The sequence below is a fragment of the Sciurus vulgaris genome, assembly GCF_902686455.1.
Source record: "Sciurus vulgaris genome assembly, chromosome: 17".
Classification (NCBI taxonomy): domain Eukaryota; kingdom Metazoa; phylum Chordata; class Mammalia; order Rodentia; family Sciuridae; genus Sciurus; species Sciurus vulgaris.
The window spans coordinates 51,202,542-51,227,652 of NC_136478.1; the positions used below are offsets into that span (position 1 = coordinate 51,202,542).

General features: G+C 50.7%; 1 protein-coding gene across 2 annotated transcripts; it reads right to left on the reverse strand.

Annotated features, from left to right (window-relative positions):
* Positions 1 to 24,810, reverse strand: NUMBL (NUMB like endocytic adaptor protein). 2 transcript variants are annotated; one of them, XM_079117397.1, is made up of 10 exons: positions 24,578 to 24,810; positions 21,098 to 21,182; positions 18,979 to 19,118; positions 17,790 to 17,864; positions 17,629 to 17,703; positions 16,455 to 16,595; positions 7,501 to 7,690; positions 5,282 to 5,584; positions 2,773 to 2,895; positions 1 to 2,036 (listed from the first exon to the last, which is right to left on the reverse strand). In XM_079117397.1, the coding sequence occupies exons 1-10, from the start codon at positions 24,599 to 24,601 to the stop codon at positions 1,375 to 1,377; spliced, it is 1,818 nt and encodes a 605-aa protein (XP_078973523.1). In that variant the 5' UTR covers positions 24,602 to 24,810; the 3' UTR covers positions 1 to 1,374. The 2 variants fall into 2 exon arrangements, with proteins under 2 accessions (XP_078973523.1, XP_078973522.1); XM_079117396.1 differs by having other exon boundaries at positions 5,282 to 5,587; positions 24,578 to 24,808.
* Positions 24,811 to 25,111: the final 301 nt, after the last annotated feature.

Genomic DNA, 25,111 nt, shown 5'->3' on the forward strand with positions numbered 1-25,111 from the left:
CTCATTTTAAAGAGCTATAATTAAACATATAATTTGTTACATGTTTTTAAAAAATCTATGTTATAGATTTTATCAAGGAACCCAGGAGACAATAGATTTAAAAATAACATGCTGCCACGTCAGGTGAAAAGTCTGGCTTAAAGTATGGAAAATGCAACTGACAAGAATGCCAGTGTGGTCAAAGACACATTATTACAAACCAATTATTTAGGTGGTTTTGTTTTTTGAGACAGGTTCTCCCTCATGTTGCCCAGGCTGAACCAGACTTCCTGGCCTCAAGCGATCCTCCTGCTTCAGCCTCCCAAATAGTTGAGCCTACGGTGGTGCCACCATGCCCAGCTCTAGAATGTTTATACTGAAGCAATTAGCAGCAGTTCAGAACTTGTGATTTTTATATGGTCTAGAAACAGGGCGATTAATTTTGGGCTTCCCTTAGCACCCACGTGGAGGGTGCTGAGTCAGTGGTACCTGATCCCTAGCTATGACTCAGAGGTTATTGCTCAGGGAGACCCTTTTCCTCGCTCCTGTTTTAGACGATGACTCAGGAGGAAAGGCTCTGTGGCCATACCCCCTACACACACACCCTGCCTTCCCGGGGGGCACCATTATATTCTTCCTTTATTGGCTGTCCTTGTATAATACAAATCTGCAAGTTTAGATACAAAAAAAATCTGGAAATAAAAGATAGAAAAGTACCCGCCAGGCACCCCTTCCCATTCTTCTGGGACCCCACCCCAGCGGGTACCAACATGAGGTAACTGAGCATCTTCTTCCCTCCCCCCTCCCTCAGCTCTGAGCCCCCAGCTTGGCCCTGCCCCCATGAGACCTTGGCCCCCTGGAAGACAGATGTGGGCCCCGAGTGGGGGTGAGCACAGCATTGGCAGTGAACGCAGCGAGGGCAGAGGGGAGCCCTCACTTGTGCTGTGTATGGGGGAGGAGGTGACCAGACTTGGGGTGGGCACTCTTGTGGGGCCCAGGAGAGCCCCTACATGGGCATCCCTCCTTCATCCTGCCCAACACTGGAAGGTGAAAGGTCAGCAACAGAAACTGGGAAATGGAGCTTGAACCATGGCATCCTTGGGACTGTGGCCATCCCGGTGTCCGGGGCAGGGGAGGGTGCATGGCCAGCCTACATCTGGCAGTGACATGGCTCCCTTAGCCAGGCTGGGTCCATCCCTGAATTCCATCCTGTCGCAACCTGGGCTTCACAACGTTGGTTCTGTAGTAGTGTGGGAGTGGTGCAGAGGAGGGCTTAGAAGGGGCATTGAGGGGCATGGCCCCAGGGAGCAGGACTAGGGGAGAGGTTGAGCCTCCAATCCCAGGTGTGGTGCACCTGGGGGTGACAGGGTGGCGGGGTGGGCAGGGCAGCTTGAGCTACAGTTCAATCTCAAAGGTCTTCTGCAGGTCTCCAGAGAAGGGATTGGAGGGCTTCTCCACAGTGGGTTTGCCCTCCAATGCTGCCCACTGGGCCTCAAAGGGGTCCAACTCAGGGGCTGGGGCCGGTGCAGGTTCTGGGGGCCAGGAGGCCCCATTGGGGCGTGGACGGGCCTGGCCCCCAGTGGCACTGGGTGCAGCAGGGGGTGGGAAGACCCCAGCTTTCCCAAGCAGGGTGGCAGGCTGGGGCTGGAGCTGGGCAGCGGAGCAGAAGGCGTTGGCCACCATCTGTGAGGGTGTGATGCCCACCACGGGCACCCGGGGCATGGGCGGGTAGCCCAGGCCTGGGTAGGCAGGTACAAATGGGGGCTGCATGTGTGGGGGTGGCAAGAACACGGCCACCTGGGCAGGTGCTGTGTCAAAGGGCCCCACAGGGGCAGGGAAGGGCTGTAGGGCAGGGGGTATGGTGGACACCGGGGGCACCGAGGCTGCTTGCTGCTGCTGCTGCTGCTGCTGCTGCTGCTGCTGCTGCTGCTGCTGTTGGGCCTTGGCCACCTGGGACACCTCCTCCAGCCATCGCTCAGCCTCTGAAGGTGTCCGCTTGTGCCCAGGCTGGAAGGCAGCTGCAGGGGGCACGGACGGCTCGCCCCAGGCAGAAGTCCCTGGAGAGAGGACAGGGGCAGGTGAGGGACAAAGGCTGCAGTGGAAGGATCCCAGGCTGGGAACAGGAATGGCCTGGGATGAGAGCACAGGTTCTGGAGCCAGATGTCTGACTTGGAGGGCCAGCTCAGCTCCTTGCTGGCTGTGCTGAGCTTGGGCAAGTGACTTGACTACTCTGGACCACAAAATAGGTCTGCAGAACACAGTTCTGGGGCTCTGTGCCCCAGGCTCACCAGCCCCACCGCTCTTCTCACTGGTCAGCGCCACACCTGACAGTAACCACTCTGAGCATCACCTCTGATTCTAATAATCACATGTTATTTTATGATGCTAAGATTCTAAGGCTGCATGGATCTCTCTCAGTTTACTGCTCTAGCACAATAAGGCTCAACAGTTTTAAGTCTGTGTTTTCTACGGGTGGAGAGGTCTACATTCACACTGCGTGAGAATCTGAGGTTCAAGGAGGACCCGCGTCTTTGAGTGTCACTGTCACGGGCACCCGCGTCTTTGAGTGTCACTGTCACAGGCACAATGTTCTAAGATGATCCTACAGGACTAAGCTGATCCACGGTTCTAAGCCAATCCCACTGTTCTACATTGATCCGTGGCTCTAAGAGGACAGATGATTCCAACCCTGAACCTTTCAGGATCCCTGGGGTTTCCAAGGTAGCCCTGAACAGAGAGGAGGAATGCAGGAGGCACTGCTTTGTCCTGGGGGGCAACACCCAAAGGATTCACCTGTCGTGGCAGATGGTGGTCCCGATGCTGCTGCTCCGGCACTGGCGAAAGACGAGCTGATCTGCGTGCAGAGAGCATTGATGCTGTCGCTGTCACTGGCACCAGGAGGCTCCATCTCAGGTACTGGGAAGTCAGGAAGGGCAGAGGTCAACACAGGCCTGGGCACTGCTGCAGCCCTGCCCTTTCCCTGCACCAAGATGTGTGGGTTGGCAGGGCCACCCTATAGTCATTGGATGGCCATGACCACTGAAATAAGTGTGTGCGTGTGTGTGTGTGCAAGCATGCACGTGTGTGTGTGACATTGGAGTGGTAAACGGTCAAGTCGGTATGTGATATTTGATGACTGACAGTGGCACAGACCCCAAATCAAGAAACTCAAGATCTATGCAAGTGGCCACAAACCAGAGAGATGTCTAAAATAAACGTTTAACAGGCTGGGCACAGTAATGCACCTATAATCCCAGCTGCTCACACATTTGAAGCCAGCCCCAGCAACTTAGTGAGATCCTGTCTCAAAATAAAAAAGTAAAAAGGGCTGGGGACGCAGCTTAGAGGTAGAATGCCCCTGGGTTCAATCCCCACTATGCCCTCCTCTCATTAAATAAATAAAATGTTTAACAACATGTATTAATTTAAAAAATGCATTCCACTGCCTGTGTGGCAAGAGCGTGGATGCTGGCCCACGTCGTTCATTGCCTGGGGATCACGTGTCCTACTGGCCACCCATGCAGCCGCCTGACACACACATCATGAGGCAGTGGTGCACTTATGCCAGCAAGAGAGGACACCGAGCAGGCCCACCGAGGGCTTGGGAGGAATGAAGGTACCCTCTAAATAAGCAAAGGGCTGCCATGGGTGACGCATGACAAGCATCTGTGACACTTTAGCAAGCCCATCTCCAAGTGGGCATGTGGGACGCTCCGGCAAGCATCAGAAAGAAGTGACTGCAGCACTTGTGGCAGCATGTGTGACGTGAGGACCAGGTGGGGGCCATGTGGCTTCCAGGTCACTATCCATGAAGACAGTGTGTCCATGCAAACAGGCGTGTGGCGCTGAGTGGTACTGGAATTCTGTGTGTGGCATTCTGACGTGCCATTCCCGCGTGTGAATGTGAGTGACTTCGCCTGTGTGATGGAGAGGGGTGTGTGTGTATGTGAGTCTGCACGAATCTACACGGGTAGCTTCCAAGTGTGTGTGAATCCAGATGTGTAGTCTGCATGTGTAAATGTGGGCATGTGACTTCTGAGCATGTGGCATTTCTGCACGTTTGTAACTAAGTCTGTGACTTTCAAGTGTGTGTGACATGTGTGCAAGATTGTGACATTGTGTGTCTGAAATTTCTACCTGGCAAGTTCAAGCGAGTGTGCAGCTGGCTGCAGGAACGTGAGGCTCCTGGACAGAGCCCGCCAACCTGCGCTCCTCAGGGAGCCTGGTGAGGGCCCTGGTGGCGTTTAATGTCAGGCTGCCAGAGGATAGCATATGCGAGGGTGTGACAGCCTGGAATGCTGCGGGGCGCAGAGCAAGCGTGCGTCATCCTCAGTGTGCACTGGCATCTGCTCAACAGCGGACACAGATCAACACCCTCCACACCAATACCCAAGCCATAAGGGGCAGAAGCCCCAGATTTGACATTTGGAAGCAGGAGAGTGGGACAGAGCACATGGCTTCCCAGACTGCTGGGAGAGCAAGTAGACTTCTCTTGGGCAAAACCATGGTGCCCTGCCAACTCTCTCCTTTCCCCAGCCCGTGGCAGACAATAATCAAATACAATGCTATTTTCCCCACTGAGTTCTTGTTCACCTTGCCCCTTACCTGGCCAGATCTCATGGCTCCACTGACCGAATTCTGAGTTTTTCCTTTGGGCAAAGGCACAATACCAGCTGGTCTCTCTTCTCCCCAGGCGTGGCAAACTTTGCTAACTAATCACGTAGTAAGCCAACTCTCTTCTTTTTCTTGTTAATGGCAGACATTACTAGGAGTTCATGATCGATGCCATTCTCCTGCCTTAGGCAGACAGTGCTAATCCATCACAATCCTCCTCTGCTCTGGGCCTGAGGATCTCTATCCTTCACCTGGCCAGATCTCATGGCTCTACTGGCCAAATGCTTGGGAGGAGCATTAGACTATGATGCTTGAGTCTACTCCCGAGTAAGAAAGGACACCGTGCTCCTTCTCTTCTTTCCCTTGCCCATGGAAACTTCTCTGCCTACAGCAAGTTTTCCTAACCGATCATGACATGCGCCATTTTGCTCCCTTCCCTCAACCGCAGCAGATACTGCTAACGGATCATACTGGTGACACCTTTCTGCTGTCCCTCCCCACAGCAACCATGGCCAAAAAATCAAGACTTGTGCTACCTAGCTCCCAGTCCTTGCCCTTGTCAGACATTGTTAACTGATCATGACTCATCCCATCGCCTAGCCCTTGCCCCTGGCAGACAGTGCTGCGCAGGGACGATGTGTGCCACCTCTCCTCTACCCCTTGCCACGTCACTGAGCCCAGGGCTCACCTGTGCCCTTCACCTGGAAGTCAGTGCGGCGCTGCAGGGTGGACGGCAGCTCATTCAGCCGGAGGCTCAGCTGCCGTTTGAAAGGCGAGTTCTTCTGACTGAGTGCTGGGAACCCACGAAAGGAGCCCTGGCGAACCAGCTGCTCCAGAGGGGCGTGGCGCCGGGGGATGGCAGCTGCAGTGGTGCCTGTGGCCACCGGGGTGCCTGCCTCGCCCTTCTCACCAGGGGACGTGGTGGCTGGTGTCGGGGACACATGCCCAGGCTGGGCAGGGCCGGGAGCCGCGGTGGGGGCAGCTGCTGCCTCTGCTGGAGACACAGGGAGTCTCGGGTTAGCGGACAAGACCTCTCCCGCAGGGCCTCTTGCCCCTTCCCCCAGGCTGTCTTCCTTGCTGCGTGCCCTCAAGACAGAGCCCTGAAATGTCCCTCACCCCACCCACGTTAAGATCACCTTTCCGAGGAGGCCCCTGTAGAACCATTCCCCAGGTAGTGACCCTCTGTGTCTCTCTAGCTTTTTGTCCGAGATCCGTCTTCCTCCATTGCTCTGGTCATTTCCCCCTGGGAGCCTATCTTCCTTTTTGATAATTTACAAACACTTATTTGATGTGCAAACAAGTATCAGGGGCTTCACAAGTATTCATTCACTCAACCCACATGACCACCCACCAGGTCAAGGTCATTGTCGGTTTACAGATGTGGAAACCGAGGTCAACAAAGCCAGTGACTTGCCCAAGTGACCCCACTAGGTCAGGTCAGGCTGCCTCTGGCGTCTGTGCTTCACATGCCGCCTCACATGCCCCTGCAGGTCTCCGCTTGATCTTCCCTCGACGTGTGGTTTTTCTGTCTCTCTCACTCTGTCCCTATCTTCATTTCCCTGCCTCTCACCCGCTTCCTTCCCTTGCGACCAGTCATTCTAGACCGGGCCTGGTGCGCTTCATCCTCTGGGAAGCTTTCCAACTTGTTCCAGCCCCTCACTCTGAGTTCCCTCTACTCTGGGACTGTCCTTTGGGAAACCTGGTTTCCCACTTGGCATGACAGGCAGGCTCCTCAAGGGCAGGTTCCTACTCTCTACACCAATCCACAAACACACACTCCTCCAAACTGGACCTCACCAGAGCTGTACCTGCTGGTGGGATGTCACCCAGGACACGTCTTCCATCATGAGGTGATGAGCCTACCCAGATGGGGCCAGGGCCATGGAAACAACAGCTCAGGACAAGCTGGACCGGGAAACCACCTCTTCCCGCATCTCACTGTGTGACCTCAGGAAGTCCCTTCCCCTCTCTGGGCTCGTTTCCCAACTAGAAACCTGGGATAAACATCCCTTGGCTACCTCCCCAAGCCTCTTGGGAAGGTCAGTTAAGGTAGTAAATGTTCAATGCTCTGGAATCCAACAAAAGCTTCATAAACAACTCTGTGGACAGTGCTCTGCTCCAGAGCTATTAAAACGCAGTGCCTCCAGGCGGTGATTCAGCGCAGCCGCCGCAGAAGCAGCAGCAGGAGCAGCACACTGTGAGATGTGCAGCAAATCAGACCTCACGGTAAACTCCTGTTTGTCTGTGCAAACAGTGAAGTGCCTTTTGCGACTCAAAGTACCTGAAAATTAGCATGTCCTTTGGGAACAAACCCTTTGCAAATTCAAAAGCACCTAACAACATTCTTTGTTAAGTTCTGACATCCTATGTAAATGGTAAAAGAAACGTTTAGGAAGCACTGCACCTTGAGCCTTGTTTCTTATCATTTATTTCTGTCACATCCCCTGCTTTCATTCTTTCTGAATAGCAACTCCAAGTAAGATATAAAGTGAGATATATCTTTTATATGTTAACCCATCCACACACAGTGAAATAAATGTATCATTATCATACTTAACCTGGATAGGTACTGTACTCTGATATTTTCTATTCTATAGCGTTTTATAAACGCTGGCCATCATCCAGCCAGTGAACTCTGCAGGTCCTGATATTCCTGAAATGCCAGGAGTATATTCCTGATACTCCAGGATACTCCTGACATGCCAGGAGCCCTGGGGCACCCAGACTTGAACTCTGCCTGGGTCCTGGCCTGCAGCACTCTGCTCCAAGACTGAACTCCTTAGACTGAAGAGCCTTTATAAAGTAAAACCAAACTTTGCAGCCAGCAGCAGAGTGCCTGTGCCTTATTACTTGACCCCCGCAAACGGGGAGCCCACCTGTGTCCGCTCCATGCCAGGCAGCACCCACCTTTCTTCTTGTCCGCCGCCTCCCGTTCTGCCGGCCGCCCGCTCCCGGACAGCCGGAAGGAGCCCTCGCGGGCGAAGCTGGTGCGGCTGGCGTCGAAGGCGGCGGTGACCCCGCATTCCTTCTCTCGTCGCTGTTTGCGCTCCAGGCAGGCAGCGAAAGCGCAGCCCACGGCATGGCTCAGCCTCTCACCCTGTGCGGAGAGGTGGCTGGGGTTAGAGACATGTGTCCTACAGATGGGAGGGCTGGAGGCCAGAGTCCAGGGCTCCGCCACTAGAAGATGGAGCTCATCTGCCCCCCAGATGAGTCCCTTCCTCTCTCTGGGCCTTGTGCTCAGGATTACAATTGCAGACCTTTGGGTTGGCGGTTTAGATCGGTGGTAGAGTGCTTGCCTAATGCTTGTCAAGGCCCTGGGTTCCATCCCCAGCACCACAAAAGGAATGAAAGGAAAAAAAAAAAAAAAAAAAAAAAAAAAAGTCAGCGTAGTCCCAGCAACTCAGGAGGCTGAGGCAGGAAGATTACTTGACATGGGGAGTTCCAGACCAGCTTGAGCAACAGCAAAACCACTGCTCAAAGCAAACAGCCAGGCCCAGTCTGTAATCTTGCTGTAGGGGAGGCTGATGCAGGAGGAGCACAAGTTCAAAGCCAGCCTCACTAAGCACTTAGCCTTAGTAAGGCCCTAAGCAACTCATTAGACCCTGTCTCAAAATTAAAGAAAAAAAAAGGCCGGGTAGGTAGGGGGCATGGGGAGTTGGGGATGTGGCTCAGTGCTGAAGCGCCCCCTGAGTTCAATCCCTGGTACTCCCCAGTAACAAATAAAAAACATTCTAAGTGTATCCCATGTACTCTGGTGGCTATCTTAGGGTCAAGGCCAGCCTCAGCAATTTAGTGAGACCCTGCTGCGGGTGTAGTTCAATGGTAGAGTGCCCTGGTGCAATCCCAGCACAGAGGGGGAAAGAAAAGCTCAGAAAGACAAATGCAGTCCCTCACAAAAAGGAGCTAGACACGGCTCTACTCACGTAAAATTCTAGAAGTGGCAAAAGAGGGAAAGCTTCAGGAGAGGGGTTAGGATGGCCCTGGCAGGGCATGAGCGGCTGTTATGGAGTGGTGGAAATGTTCTAGACCTTGACAGGGGCTGGACACACAGACGTATGCAGCGGTCAGAACTCAGCAAACGTGCATAGCGTTGCTATGGACTGAATGTTTGTGTCTCCTTTCAGATTCATTTTTTTTTTGAGGGGGGTATTGGGGACTGAACTCGGGGGCACTCAACCATGAGCCACATCCCCAACCCTATTTTGTATTTTATTTAGAGACAGGGTCTCACTGAGCTGCTCAGCACCAATGCTGAGGCTGGCTTTGAACTCACGATCCTCCTGCCTCCGCCTCCCAAGCTGCTGGGATCACCGGCGTGCGCCACGGCACCTGGCCAGATTCATATGTTGAAGCCCTAATACCTCAATGCAGTGGTATGTGGAGGTGACAGCGAGGGTGGTTAGGATATGAGGTGGGGTCTCTGTGATGAGATCAGCAGCCTTAGAAAAAGAAAAAGAGACAGGAGATCCGCCCCCCTCCATGCAAGGAGCCCACGTCAAACCAGGAAGAGAATCCTCACCACGCTGGCACTCTGATCTTGGGCTTCTAGGCTCCAGACCTGTGAGAATCAAATGCTTGTGTTTTTGAGTCACCCAGTCTGTGGTATTTGTTTGTAGCAGCCTGAACTGACCAAGACAAGCAAGTATTTTACTTTGAAAGAAAAATATGAATCCTACCTAATGGAACACATGCTGAAGTGTTTAGGGTGAAGATTTTGATGTCTGCAGCTTGGAAATGCATCCTCCAAATAAGATGGCCAGATGTGTGGTAAAGCAAGCCCAGGCAAATGTTAACAGTAAGATCTGGGGTGGGCGACTGTACAAGTCCATCGACTTTGTTGCATGCTTGGAAAAGCTTTATAATAAAATATTGGGGAGAAATGTCAGCCACCATTCTTGAGAGCCCATTTGTGAGGTTCCAGCGCCCAGCAGCTTGGGAATGATGCTGGCTTCCCACTTCCCAGCTATGTTCTCAAGAAAATCACTTCACCTCCCAATATCAGAGTCTCCTCCCTATAAAACGTGGGTTCCAGCAGTGCCTATTTCGCAGAGCTGTATCAAGAATTAGGTGAACTAATATATGCCAGGCATTCAGCACAAAGCTGGGCACAGGAAATACCACATAGATGTCAGCATAAATCTGTCCAGCGCTGGGTTGAACCCTGATGTGCAATCTCTCTTGGGATCCTCCCAACAGTGCTAGGCAGTGAACCCTCTTGTGAACCCATTTTACAGATGAGGAAACTGGGGCTCAGATGGGACACCAACACATCCATTTCAATGACTACCATGGCATTTTATCTAACTCAGGTTTCCTAACCAATAATGCTCAGCCACCTCTGAAAGTTAAACGAAGACAAAAATCCTCAACAAAATATTAGCAAGTTGAACCCAGCAGCATATTAAAAGGGTTACACACTATGACCAAGTGGGATTTATTCTAGCAATGCAAGGTTGGTTCAACATGAGAAAATCCATCAATGTAATGCTCCAAATTAAGAGGAAGTAAACCACATGAGGGGGGAAAAAAGGTAACTATCTCAATTGACACAGAAAAAACACTATGTCCTTTTATGATAGACACTCAACAAAGCAGGAATAGAAGGAAACTTCCACAGCCTCATGAGGGATAGCTATAAAAAGCTCACAACTAAGATGGTACTCCATGGTCAAAGACAGAACTTTCCATCTAAGATTGGGAGCAGACGTGATTGCCTGATTTCATCAATCCTCTTATTTTGTGGTGCCAGGGATCAGACCTAAGGAGGTGAGTGCTCTACCACTGGGCTACACCTCCAAGTCCTCCCCACCCCAGCTTTTTGAAGAAATGGATGTCTCACTATGTTGCCCAGGCTGGCCCTGGACTCCTGGGTCAGGTGACTCTCCTGACTCGGCCTCAGGAGCAGCTTAGACTATAATCACTGGCCACCCACCATGCCCAGTTCGAACTTCATCAATTCTATTTGTTATTAAGTTCTAGTAAGAGCAATTAGAGCCATGGGCAGTGTAACCCCAGTGACTTGGAGGTTGAGGCAGGAGGATCACAGATTTGAGGCTAACCTGGACAACTTAGTGAGACGCTGTCTCAAAATAAAATTTAAGGCTGTGGACGTAGCTTGGTGGCAAGCACTTGCCTAGTATATGTGAGGCCCTGGGCTCCATCTCCAGTACTGTAAGTGGGGAATAAGAAAGAGAAATTTGATAAGAAAAGGAAAAGGCATCCAAACTGGAAAGGGGGAAGTAAAATGATCCCTGTTTGCCAAAGATACGGTATTATATATAGAAAATCCTGAAAGATTCCATAATTATTGCTAAAAAATTTAGTAACATTGCAGAATATGAGATCAACACACAAAAATAAGTTGTATGTCTGCATGTTAGCAATGAATAATCCAAAAATGAAATTAAGACAATTCCATTTATAATAATATTTAAAAGAATAAAATGGTGATGAATAAATGTTTTCAATGTATATGTCTTGCACTTGTACACTGAAAACTATAAACCATTGCTGAAAGAAATTAAAAATGATCTAAATAAACAGAAAGATATCCTGTGTTCATAAATTAGAATGATTAATGATTAATATGATTAAGATGGCAATATTCCCCAAAGTGATGTACAGATTTAATGAAATCCCTGTCAAAATCCCAATGGGAGTTGGGTACTGTGGCGCACAATGGTAGTCCCAGGGGCTTGGGAGGCTGAGGCAGAAGGACTATGAGTTCAAAGCCAGCCTCAGCAACTTAGCGAGGCCCTCAGCAACTTAGCAAGATCTGTCTCCCAATAAAATATAAAAAAAGGGCTGGGGATGTGGCTCAGTGGTTAAGTATCTTGGGTTCAATCCCCAGTACAAACAAACAAACAAACAAACAAAAAACCCAATGGGCTCCTTTCAGAAATGGAAAAACTGATTCTAAAATTCCTATGGGATTCCAAGAATCCAGAATAGCCAAAAAAAATTTGAAAAAGAATAAAGTAGAAGAATCATACTTCCTGATTTCAAAACTTATTGCAATGCTAATCATAGTCAAAACAGTGTGGACTGGCATAAGGACAGACCCACAGACAAATGAAATAGAGTTGAGAGCCCAGAAATAAGCCCATCTGTCTATGGTCAATTGATTTTTAACAAGACTACCAAGACTGTTCAATGGGGAAAAATAGCTTCTTCAACAAATGGTGCTTGGAAAATTGGATATCCATATGAAAAAAAAAAAAAAACAAAGTTGACCCCATATCTGACATCATATGCAAAAATTAATTCAAGGGCTGGAGATATAGCTGAGTGGTAGAGCATTGGCCTAGCATGTGTGAGACCCTGGGTTCAATCCCAGCACTGCAAGGCAAAAATGCACTTCAAGTGGATCACATACCAAAATGTAAGAAAACCACAGACAAGTTGTATTTGAGCAATATTAAAAAACAATTGTGGGGACTGGGGATATAGCTCAGTTGGTAGAGTGCTTGCCTTGCAAGCACAAGGCCCTGGGTTCAAATCCCCAGCACCACAAAACAAAACAAAACAAACAAACAAACAAAAACAATTGTGGGGCTGTGGCTGTGGCTTAGTGGTAGAGCACTTGTCTGGCATGTGTGAGGCACTGGGTTTGATCCTCAGCACCACATAAAAATAAACAAAATAAAGGTATTGTATCCATCTACGACTAAAAAAGAAAATTAAAAGAAATATTTGTGTATCAAAGGATACTCAAGAAAGTGAAAATGAAATGGCAAAATGGGGTGAAATATTACAAGTCATATGTGATAAGGATCTAGTATCCAAATATACAAAGAACTCTTACAATTGAACAACAAAATGAAATTGACCCAATTTAAGAATGGGTAAAGGAATGGAATAGGCATTTCTCCTGAGAAGACATGATGGCCAATAACACATAAAAAACATACTCAATGTCATTAGCCATCATAGAAAAGGAAATCAAACTACAATGAGATGCTGCTTCACACCTAGGATGGTTATGATTTTATAAAAGGAAAATAAGAAATGTCAGCAAGGATGCAGAGAAACTGGAACCCTGGTTCATTGCAGGTGTGGATGCAAAATGGTATCGCTGCTCTGGAAAATAATTTCGCCATTTCTCAAGAAATTACATGGGTGGCTGGGTTAGTGGCTCAGCGGCAGAGCGCGTGCCTAGCAAGTGTGAGGCACTGGGTTCAATTCTCAGCACTACATATAAATAAATAAAATGTAGGCGTTGTGTCCATCCACAACAAAAAAACATAAAAAAAGATATCAATAAATTGGACTTCATCAAAATTCAAAATTTTAAGAAAAAGAAATTACACAGGGAGTTATCATATAACCACCAACTCCACTACTAAGTACATACCCAAAAGAACTGAACACAGATTTTCAACCAAATACTTGCACACAAAGGTCCAGAGCAGCACTGCTCACAATACCAAAGGGCAAAAGCACCCGCAATGTCCATGAGGGATGAATAGATAAACAAAATGTGTCCACATGCACACAATGCCATGTTATTTAGCTATAAAAAGGACTGGCGCTCTGAGTCACACCGCAACGTGGAGGAACCTTGAAAACATGCTAAGTGAAAGAAACCAGACGGAAAAGGTCACACATCACAAGATTCTGCTAAATGGAATATCTCAAACAGGTAAATCCAAAGAGGAAGGCAGCAGATGAGCAGTTTCCAGGGGCTTCAGGGGTAGAGGTGCGGACAGGGAGTGCACGGGTCTCTCTCGGGGGTGAGGAAAATGTCTTGGAACTAGACGGAGGTGACAGCTAAGCCTCATTGTGAATGTAGTAAATGCCACTGCACCATACAATTTAAAATGACTGGCTTTATGTGAATTTCACCTAAGAAAAAAAGAGGTCAAGGAATCTTGGGGATTCCACTGCTAATTTTTAAAACCTCAAGCTTGGAAGTGGGAAGAATTCACCCACAGTCACATTCTCTACCCAGAGCAGATGGCCTTGCTCTTCTCTAGCTTTGATTCTCATCCCCAAATAGCTTAAGTCTCACTCCTAAATAGTCCAACTTATTGAACATTTTGCTTCTGGACTCTGCTTAGAACTTTCTGTGTGTGATCTTAATGAAGCCTTCCACAATGAACCTGTGAGCAACCACTGCTATTATCCCCGGAGGGGAGACGTCATTTGTGCCCATAGTCCCACACACGGCCAGGTGGTTGGACACTGAATCCACCCCTAACCACATGGCAGTGGGCAGTTCCAAAAATAGCCATGACAAATTTCTGGCTCCACATGCTCTTCCAGAACTTTTCACTTTCCCATCAAAGGTGAAGTCTGTGTCCTTTTCCCCTTAACCTGGGAGGACCTCTGAGACTGAACGGACAAATGGAGTACCAAGGGAGCCACGTTGGTGACGTTCAAGAGGGAGTCCAGTGGTGATACCGCTTCTACTCTATCTCCCCTCACCTCCCTCCCCCACCTCCTTTCTCCCCCTGCTTCCTCTTGTGAACCACTTTGGAGCCCTGAGGTCCTCTGAATGTTCCATGCTGGAAAGATGCCTGTAATCTCCACTACTCAGGAGGCTGAGGTAGGAGGACCACAAGTTCAAGGCCAGCCTGGACAACTTGTCTCAAATAAAAACTAAAAAGGCCTGGGAATGTAGCTCAGTGGTAGAGCACACCTGGATTCAACAAAGGAAAAGAAAAGAAAGACTCTGTGGAAAGGTCCTGAGACTACAGCCCCAGGCACTGTCTGAAACAGTGGCATCAGAGACCCTGGATCCAGAACCACCTGGCTGGACTTTCCCCCAAATTCCTGATCTATCAGGTATTCAAACAAATACTTGTCCCCAAATGTCCATAGCAGCACTGTTCACAATAGCCAAAGGCAAAAACAACCCAAATGTTCATGGAGGGATGAAAAGATCATCATGGTAAACATTCATAGAATGGAATATTATTCAGCTATAAAAAGGATGGAAGCTCTGATTCATGCCACAGCATGGCTGAACTTTGAAAACATACCAAGTGAAAGAAGCCAGACGTGAAAGGTCACATACTACACGATTCCATTAAGTGAAATATCCAGAATAGGTAAATCCAAAGAAAGCAGATTTGTAGTTGCCAGGGACTTTGGGGGTGGGGATAGGGAGTAAGAACTTAATGGTTATGGGATTTCTCTCAGGAGTGAGAAATACCAGATTTGGAACCAGATTTGTTTCAGAAACCATGAAAGGTAACAACTGAGTGTAAGTTTAAGCCACAATGTTCCTGAGAAATCAATAATTGATATGACCACTATTTGTTCTGCTGGGCTCAGCAAACAGCAGTCGCCATGGTCTCTGGGTTTCTGATACCTCTACACCGGACCCCAGGAGGCACCATGCAATACACAATATCAACTAATCAATAGTGATGCTCTCAAATTTGTTTTCCACCTCGGATTTCAGTTCTCAAAGCCTCAGTTCTAGGGAGGTCTGGGGCTTAAAGCTCTTTAGATTGGAGATATCTGAAACATGAAGGAAAGAAAATGCAGAACACCTAGTGGAGGACGGTAGGATCTATGAAGGGCAGGTGTGGCGTCACTTGCCAGCATCCACTCCCCCTGCTTTTGATAATGGCTCCCTTTCCCTTTGGGGATGTCCTCTTCGACACTATGTACGCCAACCCAGGTGCTCCGCCCTCTCTGGGCCAAGGCGAAACAGTGACCCAAGCTAGGCTAATTCCATGCTCTCTCATTAGAATCGAAAACCAGAGTGTTGTAGATTTCTTTCACCACAGAGCCCTGAAGAAGCTTCCCTCTGCTATAATGTCCCAAGGCCGCTCTGCTCTCTCCCTTTCTGACACATGGTGTTTCTGAGTACCCTTCAGTTTTGTGTGATTCCTCATATCCTTCCATGAATCTCATTCTGGGTTTAAATTAGCCAGGTTAGATTGTATTGCTAGCAACCAGGGAACATGAGCTAATGTAGGAGAAAGAGACGGGCTTCTTACGAGAGTTGCGTAGGGTTCGAAGTCAGGGACCAGGGGACAGGATATAACAAAGACTAAATTTTCCACCATCTTTTGCAGCTGGCAATTTCCATGTGACTAGGTACTGTCCAATGGGATGTAACTGGAAGGGCTATGCACCTCTTAAAGAGGTGAAGGCTTGCCCACCCTCACGCCTCTCTCCTTTGTGCTAACTGGAATGAAGACGTGAAGGCTGGATCATATGCATCCATCTTGGATTCCAAAGCAGAGCCACACTTCGCAGGAGCCACACCAGTGCTGCTCTCCTGTGTGTGGATTTCCTTCACATGGAACAGAAACAAACTGCTATTTTGCTGAAATCACAGTATCTGAGAGTCTTTTGTCACCAGCCTCAGTAGCCTAACTCTGTAGAATACTTGTGAAAAGAGGGTCCATTTCCTGTTTTCATCAGATTTTCAGAGGGGACTGGATGCCCCTAAAATATGAAGAATCACGGGGTGAATGTACTGAGGCTGAATGAAGAGCAGATACCCTGGGGGTGTTGTTTGAGAAGGACCCAGGAGAGCCATCTGGGGGCAGGAAACTATAACTTGATCTGGTCAGGTTTATACATAAGCCAAAATTCACAGCTGTGCACTGACCATCTGTGCCTTTATGACACACACGAAGAACTACTGGTAACGAGGGAGATGATAACGAAGTTTTCCTAAGTGCTTGGTCTGTGCCAGGCACTGCTCCCAATGCTTTGTATGAACCCACACAAGTCCCACAAGAATCTTCTGAGTTAGAAACTATGAGGACACCCCATCTCCAGATGAGAAAACCGGGCACAGAGAGGTGAGCAACTTGGCAGAGTCTATGCAGCTGTTGGGACTCCAGGACATGCCAGAGAAAGGCGGGGAGGAGTTGATGGCTTTTGGTGATACTCACAGAGTCCTTGAGCGCCAGGAAACAGTGGCAGATCCAGCGGCGGGTGGTGCCGTCCCGGCAGATATAGGAGAAGGCCTTGTCCAGGTTGCGGTCAGGAGCACAAAAGGAGACCTTCTCGATGGTCTGGTCTACCAGCAGATCCTGGGAGGGGCCGGGAGGCCAGGAGAGGATGTGAACTGTCTTTCAGGTATTCTTGCCACACTCCCTTAGTGTCTGTGCTAAATCACCCTGAACAGGTGGGAACCTAGCAGTCACTGAGACACCGTGGGCCTGTCTGCCAGAGGCTCCCACTTCAGCGGGGAAGTCAGATCCACCACGAGGTGGAGACGGCCCAGAGTCACAACCAAACTCTAATAAAGGAGGCACAGACAGGTGGGTCAGGGCCTGGATGGGAGGCACTGGGTTCTGCAGGAGCCAAGAACCGGTGCTTGTGGGGAATTAGGCAGAGCTTTCTGGAGGAGATATTAACGAGGCAAAAAGGCAGGGAACAGTGTTCAGTCTGTACAAAACTATTGTCAGCCGTGCAACTCTCAGCATGTCCTGGGTACCTCCTCGGGCAGTCTTGGTGCTGGAAGCAGGGGATTCAATGGAAAACACAGATACCTAGGGCTAGGGGTGTAGCTCAGTGGTAGAGCATTTGCCTAGCATGCAAGAAGCCCTGGGTTGCATCCCCAGCTCCACAAAACAAGGGAAAAAGAAACAAAGACAGATACCAAGTTCCTGGCCCCATGATGCTCCTGTCTGGCTGGGCAGACTGACAACAAACACATAACAGCTAACATTTATGGGCAGGAGCACTTACAATGGCCAGGCAGTGGTTTAAACAGTTTGCTTGTACTTTCTCATTTGATAGAGGGTCTGTTATGAGCCACACTCTTTAGATGAGGCAAAGGATGGTTAAATCTCCTGCCCAGGGTCCCCCAGCTGGTGTGTGGGTGGGTTGGTGCTGAGGTCCATGCTCTCACCCACTCTTGATACCAACTCACAAATAACCATAGCCCTCATTCCTAAATTAGGACTCTGACGAGAGCCAAGTTATTGCAGGAACACATGGTGTAGTCTAGGAGGCTCCTGAGGGAGGGACATCCCAGAGTGGGTGGGAAGGTGTCCTCAGCTCCAATTTGAGCAGGAGAGGTGCCCAGTGGTGCCCACCCCACCCCCGCAGGCCTCCTACCTTGGTCTTGTCATCCACCACTCGGAGTCCATCGGCTGACACCCACAGGACAGACTTCACGGACTTCCGGCCCATCTGGGGTGGGGTGGGGAGGGAAGCCTGGTCAGGGCTGCCTCTTCCTGGCAGACCTGCCTCCCTCCTTGGCTCCAGCCCTCACTCACCGCCTTCAGCTTTTTCACAGCATCTTCACACACGTGCATTCCCCGGGATTCCTCCACCTCCACGTGGCCCAGGTACTTGGGTGGGGGATGGGAGAACGAGATAAGCATAGTAATCAATAGTGCTCAGTGTTCAGGGAGCATCTGCCACGCATCGCATCAGGCAGTGTTCGAGGCACACCATCCGCCTTGATTCATTTACTCGGCACCTCAGCTCTACCAGGAGGACATTCTATTCCTAGCCCAGATATGCACACCAGAAACCAAAGCATCTTGTATGGTCAGGGTTCCTGTCCTGCTATGTCCCCAGGCCTTAACACGTCAGTATTATTCTGAGTGTCAGTGTTTGCATCTCTGTGCCTGAGGATGTCAGGCTGCTATGCTCATCCCACCCCAGGTAGAAAGAGCCTGGGCCAGTGCCCCCTCCCCCTGCAGTGACTGATGGGAGGTGGGGGCACACATGTCCCAACTCCCTCCTGAGCAGGTGGGGTGACTGCTTCTCAGGTTCCTCAGAGGGATTAAGTTCAGCTGCCCAGGTTGACCCAGTGATGTGCTAATCCCAGTGATTTAGGAGGCCAAGGCAGGAGGTTCACAAGTTTGAGGCCAGCCTTGGCAAAATATCCAAAGGGCTGGGGGTGGAGCTCAGAGGTAGAGTGCCCCTGGGTTCAACCCGAGTGCCAAGGGCCAAGGAAGCTGAGCTGCCCCAGCTACAGTTCAATAACACAGCTTTTATTGGCTACCTTCCCTCCTACCCTCCTTCCCACCAGCACTTCCTGCACCTCCCAGATGAACCCCTCACACTCAGGGCCTGCTTCTGGGGAGGGGAAAATCAGGCAAAGGAGAAACATCAACTCCCAGCCAGGAAGAGCCCATGCCCTGAATCCTGCAGTCTCCCCGAGTGTGGTGTGTACTGTAAAGGACTGTGGCTGTCTAAGCCAGAAAGCCCGGGGCGGCGGGGAGCTTTGCAAATGCCACAAAAAACTGTGAGCCCCCACTGAATAGGATGACCCTCGGCAGGAGGTCCTGGCTTTTAATACCAGCTTCGAAGGCTCCACTCGAGTGGGCTCCACAGTTAATTGAGAACGTAAGGTCTCCAGCTCATAGCACAGGCCCTTTAGTGATCTGGCCCAGAACCCCAGGATACCAAGAGCGCAAAGCAGGCCCCGCCCCTCGCCGTGCCCCGCCCACTCACCCTGACTGGGAAGCTGCACGTGCCCTTGCGCACCGCATCCTCATCTGCCTGCCACTGGTGCGGGCGCGATGCCTCGGGAACGTAGGCTGGCTTCCTCCGCCGCAGGCTCTGCCGTAACTTGTTCATGGTGCCTGCCCCGTCTAGCGACGCGGGCCAGCGGTGTGGGTCAAGGAAGGAGGGCAGAACGTAAACAGATCAGATAACTTGAGTAGGGTTAAGGGGCTAGAAGACATGGCATTTAGGGGACATGTGACCAGCAGCTCCAGCCAGGGACACGAGAAAGGCAGAGGAATTCGAGAGTTGTGTAATAGGGATTAAAAAATGTGGGACTAAGAGGCAAAGAGGCCTGAGGCCGGGGGTTGGGGGTCACAGATTTGGGGATTTGGAGTTTGGAAATGTGACTGACATGAGGATCCAAAGGAGGGGAGGTCAAGGCACTGGAGAGCATGGGGGTTAGAGGGCATAGAGGTCAGGGGTCACAAGGTCCTAAGTTTTAGGTCAGGCGATGGGACGATCAGAGGGCCTGGGTGTGGGGGTTGCATGAGTCAGGGATGGGTGGTGTGGGAATCTGGAGGTTCAGAAGGTCCAGGGGTGTGGTAGGGAGATGGGGGCCTGTCTTTGCACCTCTGAGACACAGCTCCTCTTTGGAATCTATGTCAAGATGAGGCAAGGCCTCTTGGGTGGTGTGTGCCTGCAACAGTCAGAGGTAAGACTGTGTGTGTTTGTGTATGGGGGACGATGATGAGGGCGGAGGTGGCCAGCTGCTAGGGCAGTCTTTGTTGACTGATAAGTCATTATGACTGACAGTTCCAGGAAGAGGGTGAGGGGACACCCAGGACTGGAAACACCAGTGGCAGATGGGGACTCTCTATGCTTATGAAAGCAAGTGTGTGATGGTATATCCAGAATGGTGTCCATGAGGGTGTCTCTAGCTGAGCGTGCAACCACTGCCTGTGAACGTGTGTACACTGTTCAAAAGGCGGTCCAGAAGGACCCATGTCTGAGGATGGACGTTTTTGAGGGTGTGTATCTGTGAATACTGTGAGGGGTTCTGTATCCAACAGTTGATTCTACTGTCCTTGATGACTGTAGCCTCTGAATACGGGTTTGTGACAGATATTCACAAGACTGTGCTGATTTTCAAGAGGAGAGCGGTTGTTGGTGAGACTGTATGACTGTGGCTATGGTTTGTGAGGGTGTGTCTGTGTCAGAGTATGTGGTGTTGTTCTGAGGATATGTCTGTAATTCAATGGTGCATGTGTGAAGGTGTGCATACTTTTGAGACTGTTCTTGACTTGTGACTACTGTCTATGGGAGAACTAACTGTTGTTTGTAAGACTGGGTACCTAAGTGTAGCTTTTTTGGAAAGCCTGGGCCCATGAGTGCTGTTTGTGAGACTGTGTCCAAAAGTGTGGCTGTTGTCTATAAAACTGTAGGTCTGGGGTGGGACTGTAGTTCAGTGACAGAGCACTTGCCTAGCATGTGTAAGGCACTGGGTTCCATCCTTAGCCCCACATAAAAATAAACGTGTAAAATAAAGGCATGCTATCCATCTATACTATAAAATTTTTTTTAAAAACCCTGTAGGTCTGTGTGTGTTGTCTGAGGGACTGTGTCCACATACATTTCTCAAGAGCACATATCTGAGAGTGTGCATCTGGCAAGTGCCTGTAGCTGCCTGTGAGTCTTGGTGTTGTCTGGGGATGTGTGTGCAGATCAGTGCACGTGAACGCGTGTCTGCATGCTAGTGTGAATGAAGAGCTCCCTAAGCACACCTTCAGGTGTGCCTGTCACTGTTAGCATGTTTGCAGATTGAAGAGATCATCGCCCATGTGTATGTGCGTCTCAGGTTATACCATGGACGTGTGAGTCTGTGACCGTGTGATCCTGCACACACTCACAGTGAGTGTGAGGATGCCAGTGGGTATGTGAGAGGGTTTAGGGCTGTGTGTCTGTGACAGGGGCTATGATGGTCACTGAGCATGCAGGGGTGATGGTCAAGGGTGTTCACTCATGAATGCAGTTAAACCTATGTGACTGCAGGGACTGTTCCTCTGGTTGTGCTAGGTTGACCCATGAACCCACCCAGCTCCTGCCCTTTCCCAAGCTGGGCAGTCACCTGACTCCGTCCTGAAGGTTTCAGGGGGCCCCAGGGCCCCACAGGGGGCTGGGGGCAAATGCTGCTCAGGCCTCCTGGGTCCGCCCTGCCCGAGGGAGAGAGGAGAAGGTGAGAAGCTTGTTTGGGGTGGGGTTCAGGCCTCCCCTCACCCCCTTGGACTTCAGCCAACCCCCTCCATCTCAGGCTCCCTGGTGAGAGCCCTGGTTGTCAAGGCAACTGTTACCAGGGAGATCAGCCACCTGGTTTTAAGGGCCCAGGAACAAGTAGGTGTGTTGGGTGGGCACTGTTGGGGATGTGCTGGCCTCAGGAGGCCCTTGATACCCAAGGGGATGGTGTTGGGGGAGTGGCTTTATCCTAGACACATGTCTAGGGCTACGCACAAACATACAGTCACACATATGCAGCCAACTCATGCCTACAGTTGTCCTTAGCACCTGTCACTGTATGTTCAGTTACAAGCAGACATCATCCATCACAGCTACACACCTCCGGTCACGGAGATACACCGTGACAGTCATGGCCACAGAAGCTGCCACTGTGAACATCTGCTCACACGTTCATGTTCACAGACATATATAGCTCTACCCTGGACACTCATCTACATATGTAGTGACAGGTCCCTACCACAGACACTGGGTCACACCAGTGACTGATACTGGTCACTCCTATTTTCTCAGCCCCGTACAAAGAGCTGGGTCTAGGCACACCCACAAGGGAGTGTACCACTACACCCAATGACAGTTGTGTTTCCTCAGACACCCACCCAAGAAACCCACATCACAGGCCCCCCACAGAATCACACCCAGCCACAGTTCACCCATCTGGTCACCTGTAAGTCACACACTGTAGCCACACACTGTCTCCAAGCTGCACACTGACATCTGGGTGCAGAAATAGGCTGATGCACATTTGATCTCACAACGCCACACACAGTCCCACAGAGCCACAGCTGCACATGGACACGCAAACTCAACCATGTCCATCACACCAACACACCTCTTTTGTTACACACTGTCACACAGTCAGTCACTCATACCCACTCTTGGATGCTCACCCTTGGTCACAGTACCTGTCCATCTTCTGTGATGGCCGCTTTTATACAACGGTCCTCTCTACATAACCACACACAGATAATGATGGCCACAGCCAGTGTACTACAGAGAAACAGGCATACACACGCAAGGCATGGCACGCGACCACATAGAGACAAACATCCCCAAGACATGGCCCCACACATTCCAGAAATGGTGGTGTATGCACAGTATCCAAGTTACTCAGCCATCTGTCATGGTCAGTTTCCCACACATAGCTGTACCATGTCACATCATCACAAACAGTTTCTCTTCCTGCAGTTTCTCAAGTTCCATAGACAGGTATGTGGCCACATCTAATTGCAGCCCCATGAGAACAGGCACACAGAGTCACAGCCTCACCTACACACATTAATATCTCACACATGGGGACAAGAACACAGTTTCAATTTCCTATATCACAAGTACACAGTTGAGTGTATACAGAGAAATGCAGTGACCCAGACATACATTTGTAAGTGGCTTTACATAAAAATCACGGTTCTTGACAGAGCCATATACACAGTCAGGGTCCAGCTACCTTATAACCAAATCACAGACTTGAACACAGGTGATCCAGCACACACATGTGCACACACATACACATACACTCAGCTATAGATACTAACACTCTTACAGACTAGGACACAGACACGAACACACACAGTCACCTGGGGTCACAGACATACAGATTACGCACATAGAGGAAAACAAGCCACAGTCACACACACACTCACTGAACATCCACGTAGGTATCTGGCACCAGCATACACAGACACATCCATAGTTCGAGTCACACATGATTAAATGACCCTTCTTAATAGCCTGTGTTTTAGATACCAAGTCAAATGCATAATCAAAATCACACATGCAAGACTGTACGTATACAGTTTTATACACACAGCTAGATGTAGTTATCAATACTACCTCAGTCACATAAACATGGCTAGGAACACACAACCACCGTCACCCACAGTGCCATCACACAATCCTAGTCACACAGGCACAATGTGACTTCAGATACATGGCAGTCACCCATATAGTAGTGTGTCACATATGTATATAAAATCTGTTATAGGCCCAACCATAATATTCTCAGTCATTGGAAGAGTCACACATGGACATGGGGTCATAGACATAACTCCACTTACACAGTCTCAACTCCACCCACCTCCTCAGTCACATGTATGCCCAACCCAAGACTTAACACATATGCTGTCATATACCAAGGCACACAAACACAGGGTCACAAAAGACATAACCACAGTCACAACCACACAGTCAAAACTATGCACCCACCCAAACACCAACAGACTAAAAAGTAGAGGATTTTGCACAGTGAACTGCTGTCATTCACACACAGTCACACAATACTGGGGTCACACACAGACACCACCACATACAACCACAAGCATACAGACATATGACACTGATTCTTCCGTTGCCAGCTGCAGCGCATGCACATACACAGTCACACAAACATAGGGTCACACTCCTAGCCACCTCCCCATCCCTTGCTTCCCCCCTTCCCCCAGGTTCCACGCACAAAGCCGCCCTCACCACCACAGAAGCTGCAGACAGATAGGGTTGCAGCAGGTCCCTGGGGAGCCACCCCCCAGCCCAGCCTGAATCCTTGGAGCTTGGGGGGCCAGCTCTGGGAGGGGGAGGCTGTGCATTGTCTGCGGGTGGGGCCTCTCTTGGACAGCTAACTGGGCAGCCTTAGGGACAAAGGGGATGGCCTAGGGGACCTGTGTCCTGAGACCCTTGTTCAAGCGGGGGTGGGAAGATGCTTGAAATTCTCCTATTTTAGCAGGGTAGGGTGGGGTGGAGTCCCAGGCACAGGGACCTTGTTTTGAGAAGGGGATGTGCCTGGGACGCTATCCAAGTACTGGGGGTGGCTGTGCCCAGGAAGCCTCTGAGGCCAGTGGGGGCAGTCTGTGCTTGGAATCCCCCCAGGCCTTGGCTTGGTGGGGTAGCCATAACCAGGGACCCCATTCTCAAGACCTTGCCTAGCGGGTGGCTGTGCTCGGAGACCCCCTCTGGCAAGTATGGGAAGGGACTGTGTCTGGAGGTTTTGGCTTGAAATGGGGGCTGTAGCCCAGACCCCGACCCCAAAACCTTGCCTAGGGAGTTGTACCTAGATTCTCGGTTCCCCTGCCCTTGATTTGGGGTGATCTGTGCCCAGAATTCCTATTTCCATGGCCTCGCCAAGAGAGAGACTGTGCCAGAGACCCCCCATCTTCCAGGGATTGGTTTGGTGGGGTTCTGTTCTTAGACGCCCCCACCCAGGATCACCCTTTCTAGCCTTGGCATCCTCTCTCCATCCGGGCGCCGCGGCCGCCTCCCACCCTCCGCCACATCAGCAGCGGCGCCGCCCCCGACCCAAGCCCCCCTCGCCCGCCCTTCTCACGCTGGCCGCCGCGCTGCGGGACATCCAGGGCCCGGGCGCCCCCGCCTCCCGCGGCCCCAGCTGGGCCCGGCTTCCCCAGTGCTGCTGCTGCTGTGGCGGCGGTGGCAACGGCAGCTCGGTCTGACGCGGGCCGGGCCCGGGGTCGGGGGATGGTGAGGGATGCACGCGAGCGAGCCAGCTCGGCTCCCCGGAGGATTCCGTTCCGGGGGCGGGGAGCGTCCCTCCCGCCTCAGCCCCGCCCATTGGCCGGCCGCCTGCTGTATATGCAAAGCAGGCCCCGCCCCACCCGCCAGGCCACGCCCAAACTCAAACAACCCCGCCTTCTCCGGTGCAGCCACCGCCCCGCCACGCCCACTGGCCGGGCCCGGCTGAGCAGGCGTGAGCCCCGCTGAGTCCTTCCCGCAGGTCGGTTCAGGCCTGGGTTCCCTTGCCTTCTGTGACCTCTGACTCAGATTCCCTTCAGTTCTGCGTCCGAAAGAATCGCTATAGGAGGCGCCTTGCAGCCCCTGTCCCCAAATCTTCTTGCTAACCCTA

Coding starts and splice junctions, on each gene's coding strand:
- NUMBL (XM_079117396.1), bottom strand. CDS start 24,601: ATGTCCCGCAGCGCGGCGGCCAGC. Junction 19,119..21,097: donor AACCTTCAGGACGGAGTCAG/GTGACTGCCCAG, acceptor CCGCGTCGCTAG/ACGGGGCAGGCACCATGAAC. Junction 2,896..5,281: donor CTTCCAGGTGAAGGGCACAG/GTGAGCCCTGGG, acceptor CTGACTTCCCAG/TACCTGAGATGGAGCCTCCT.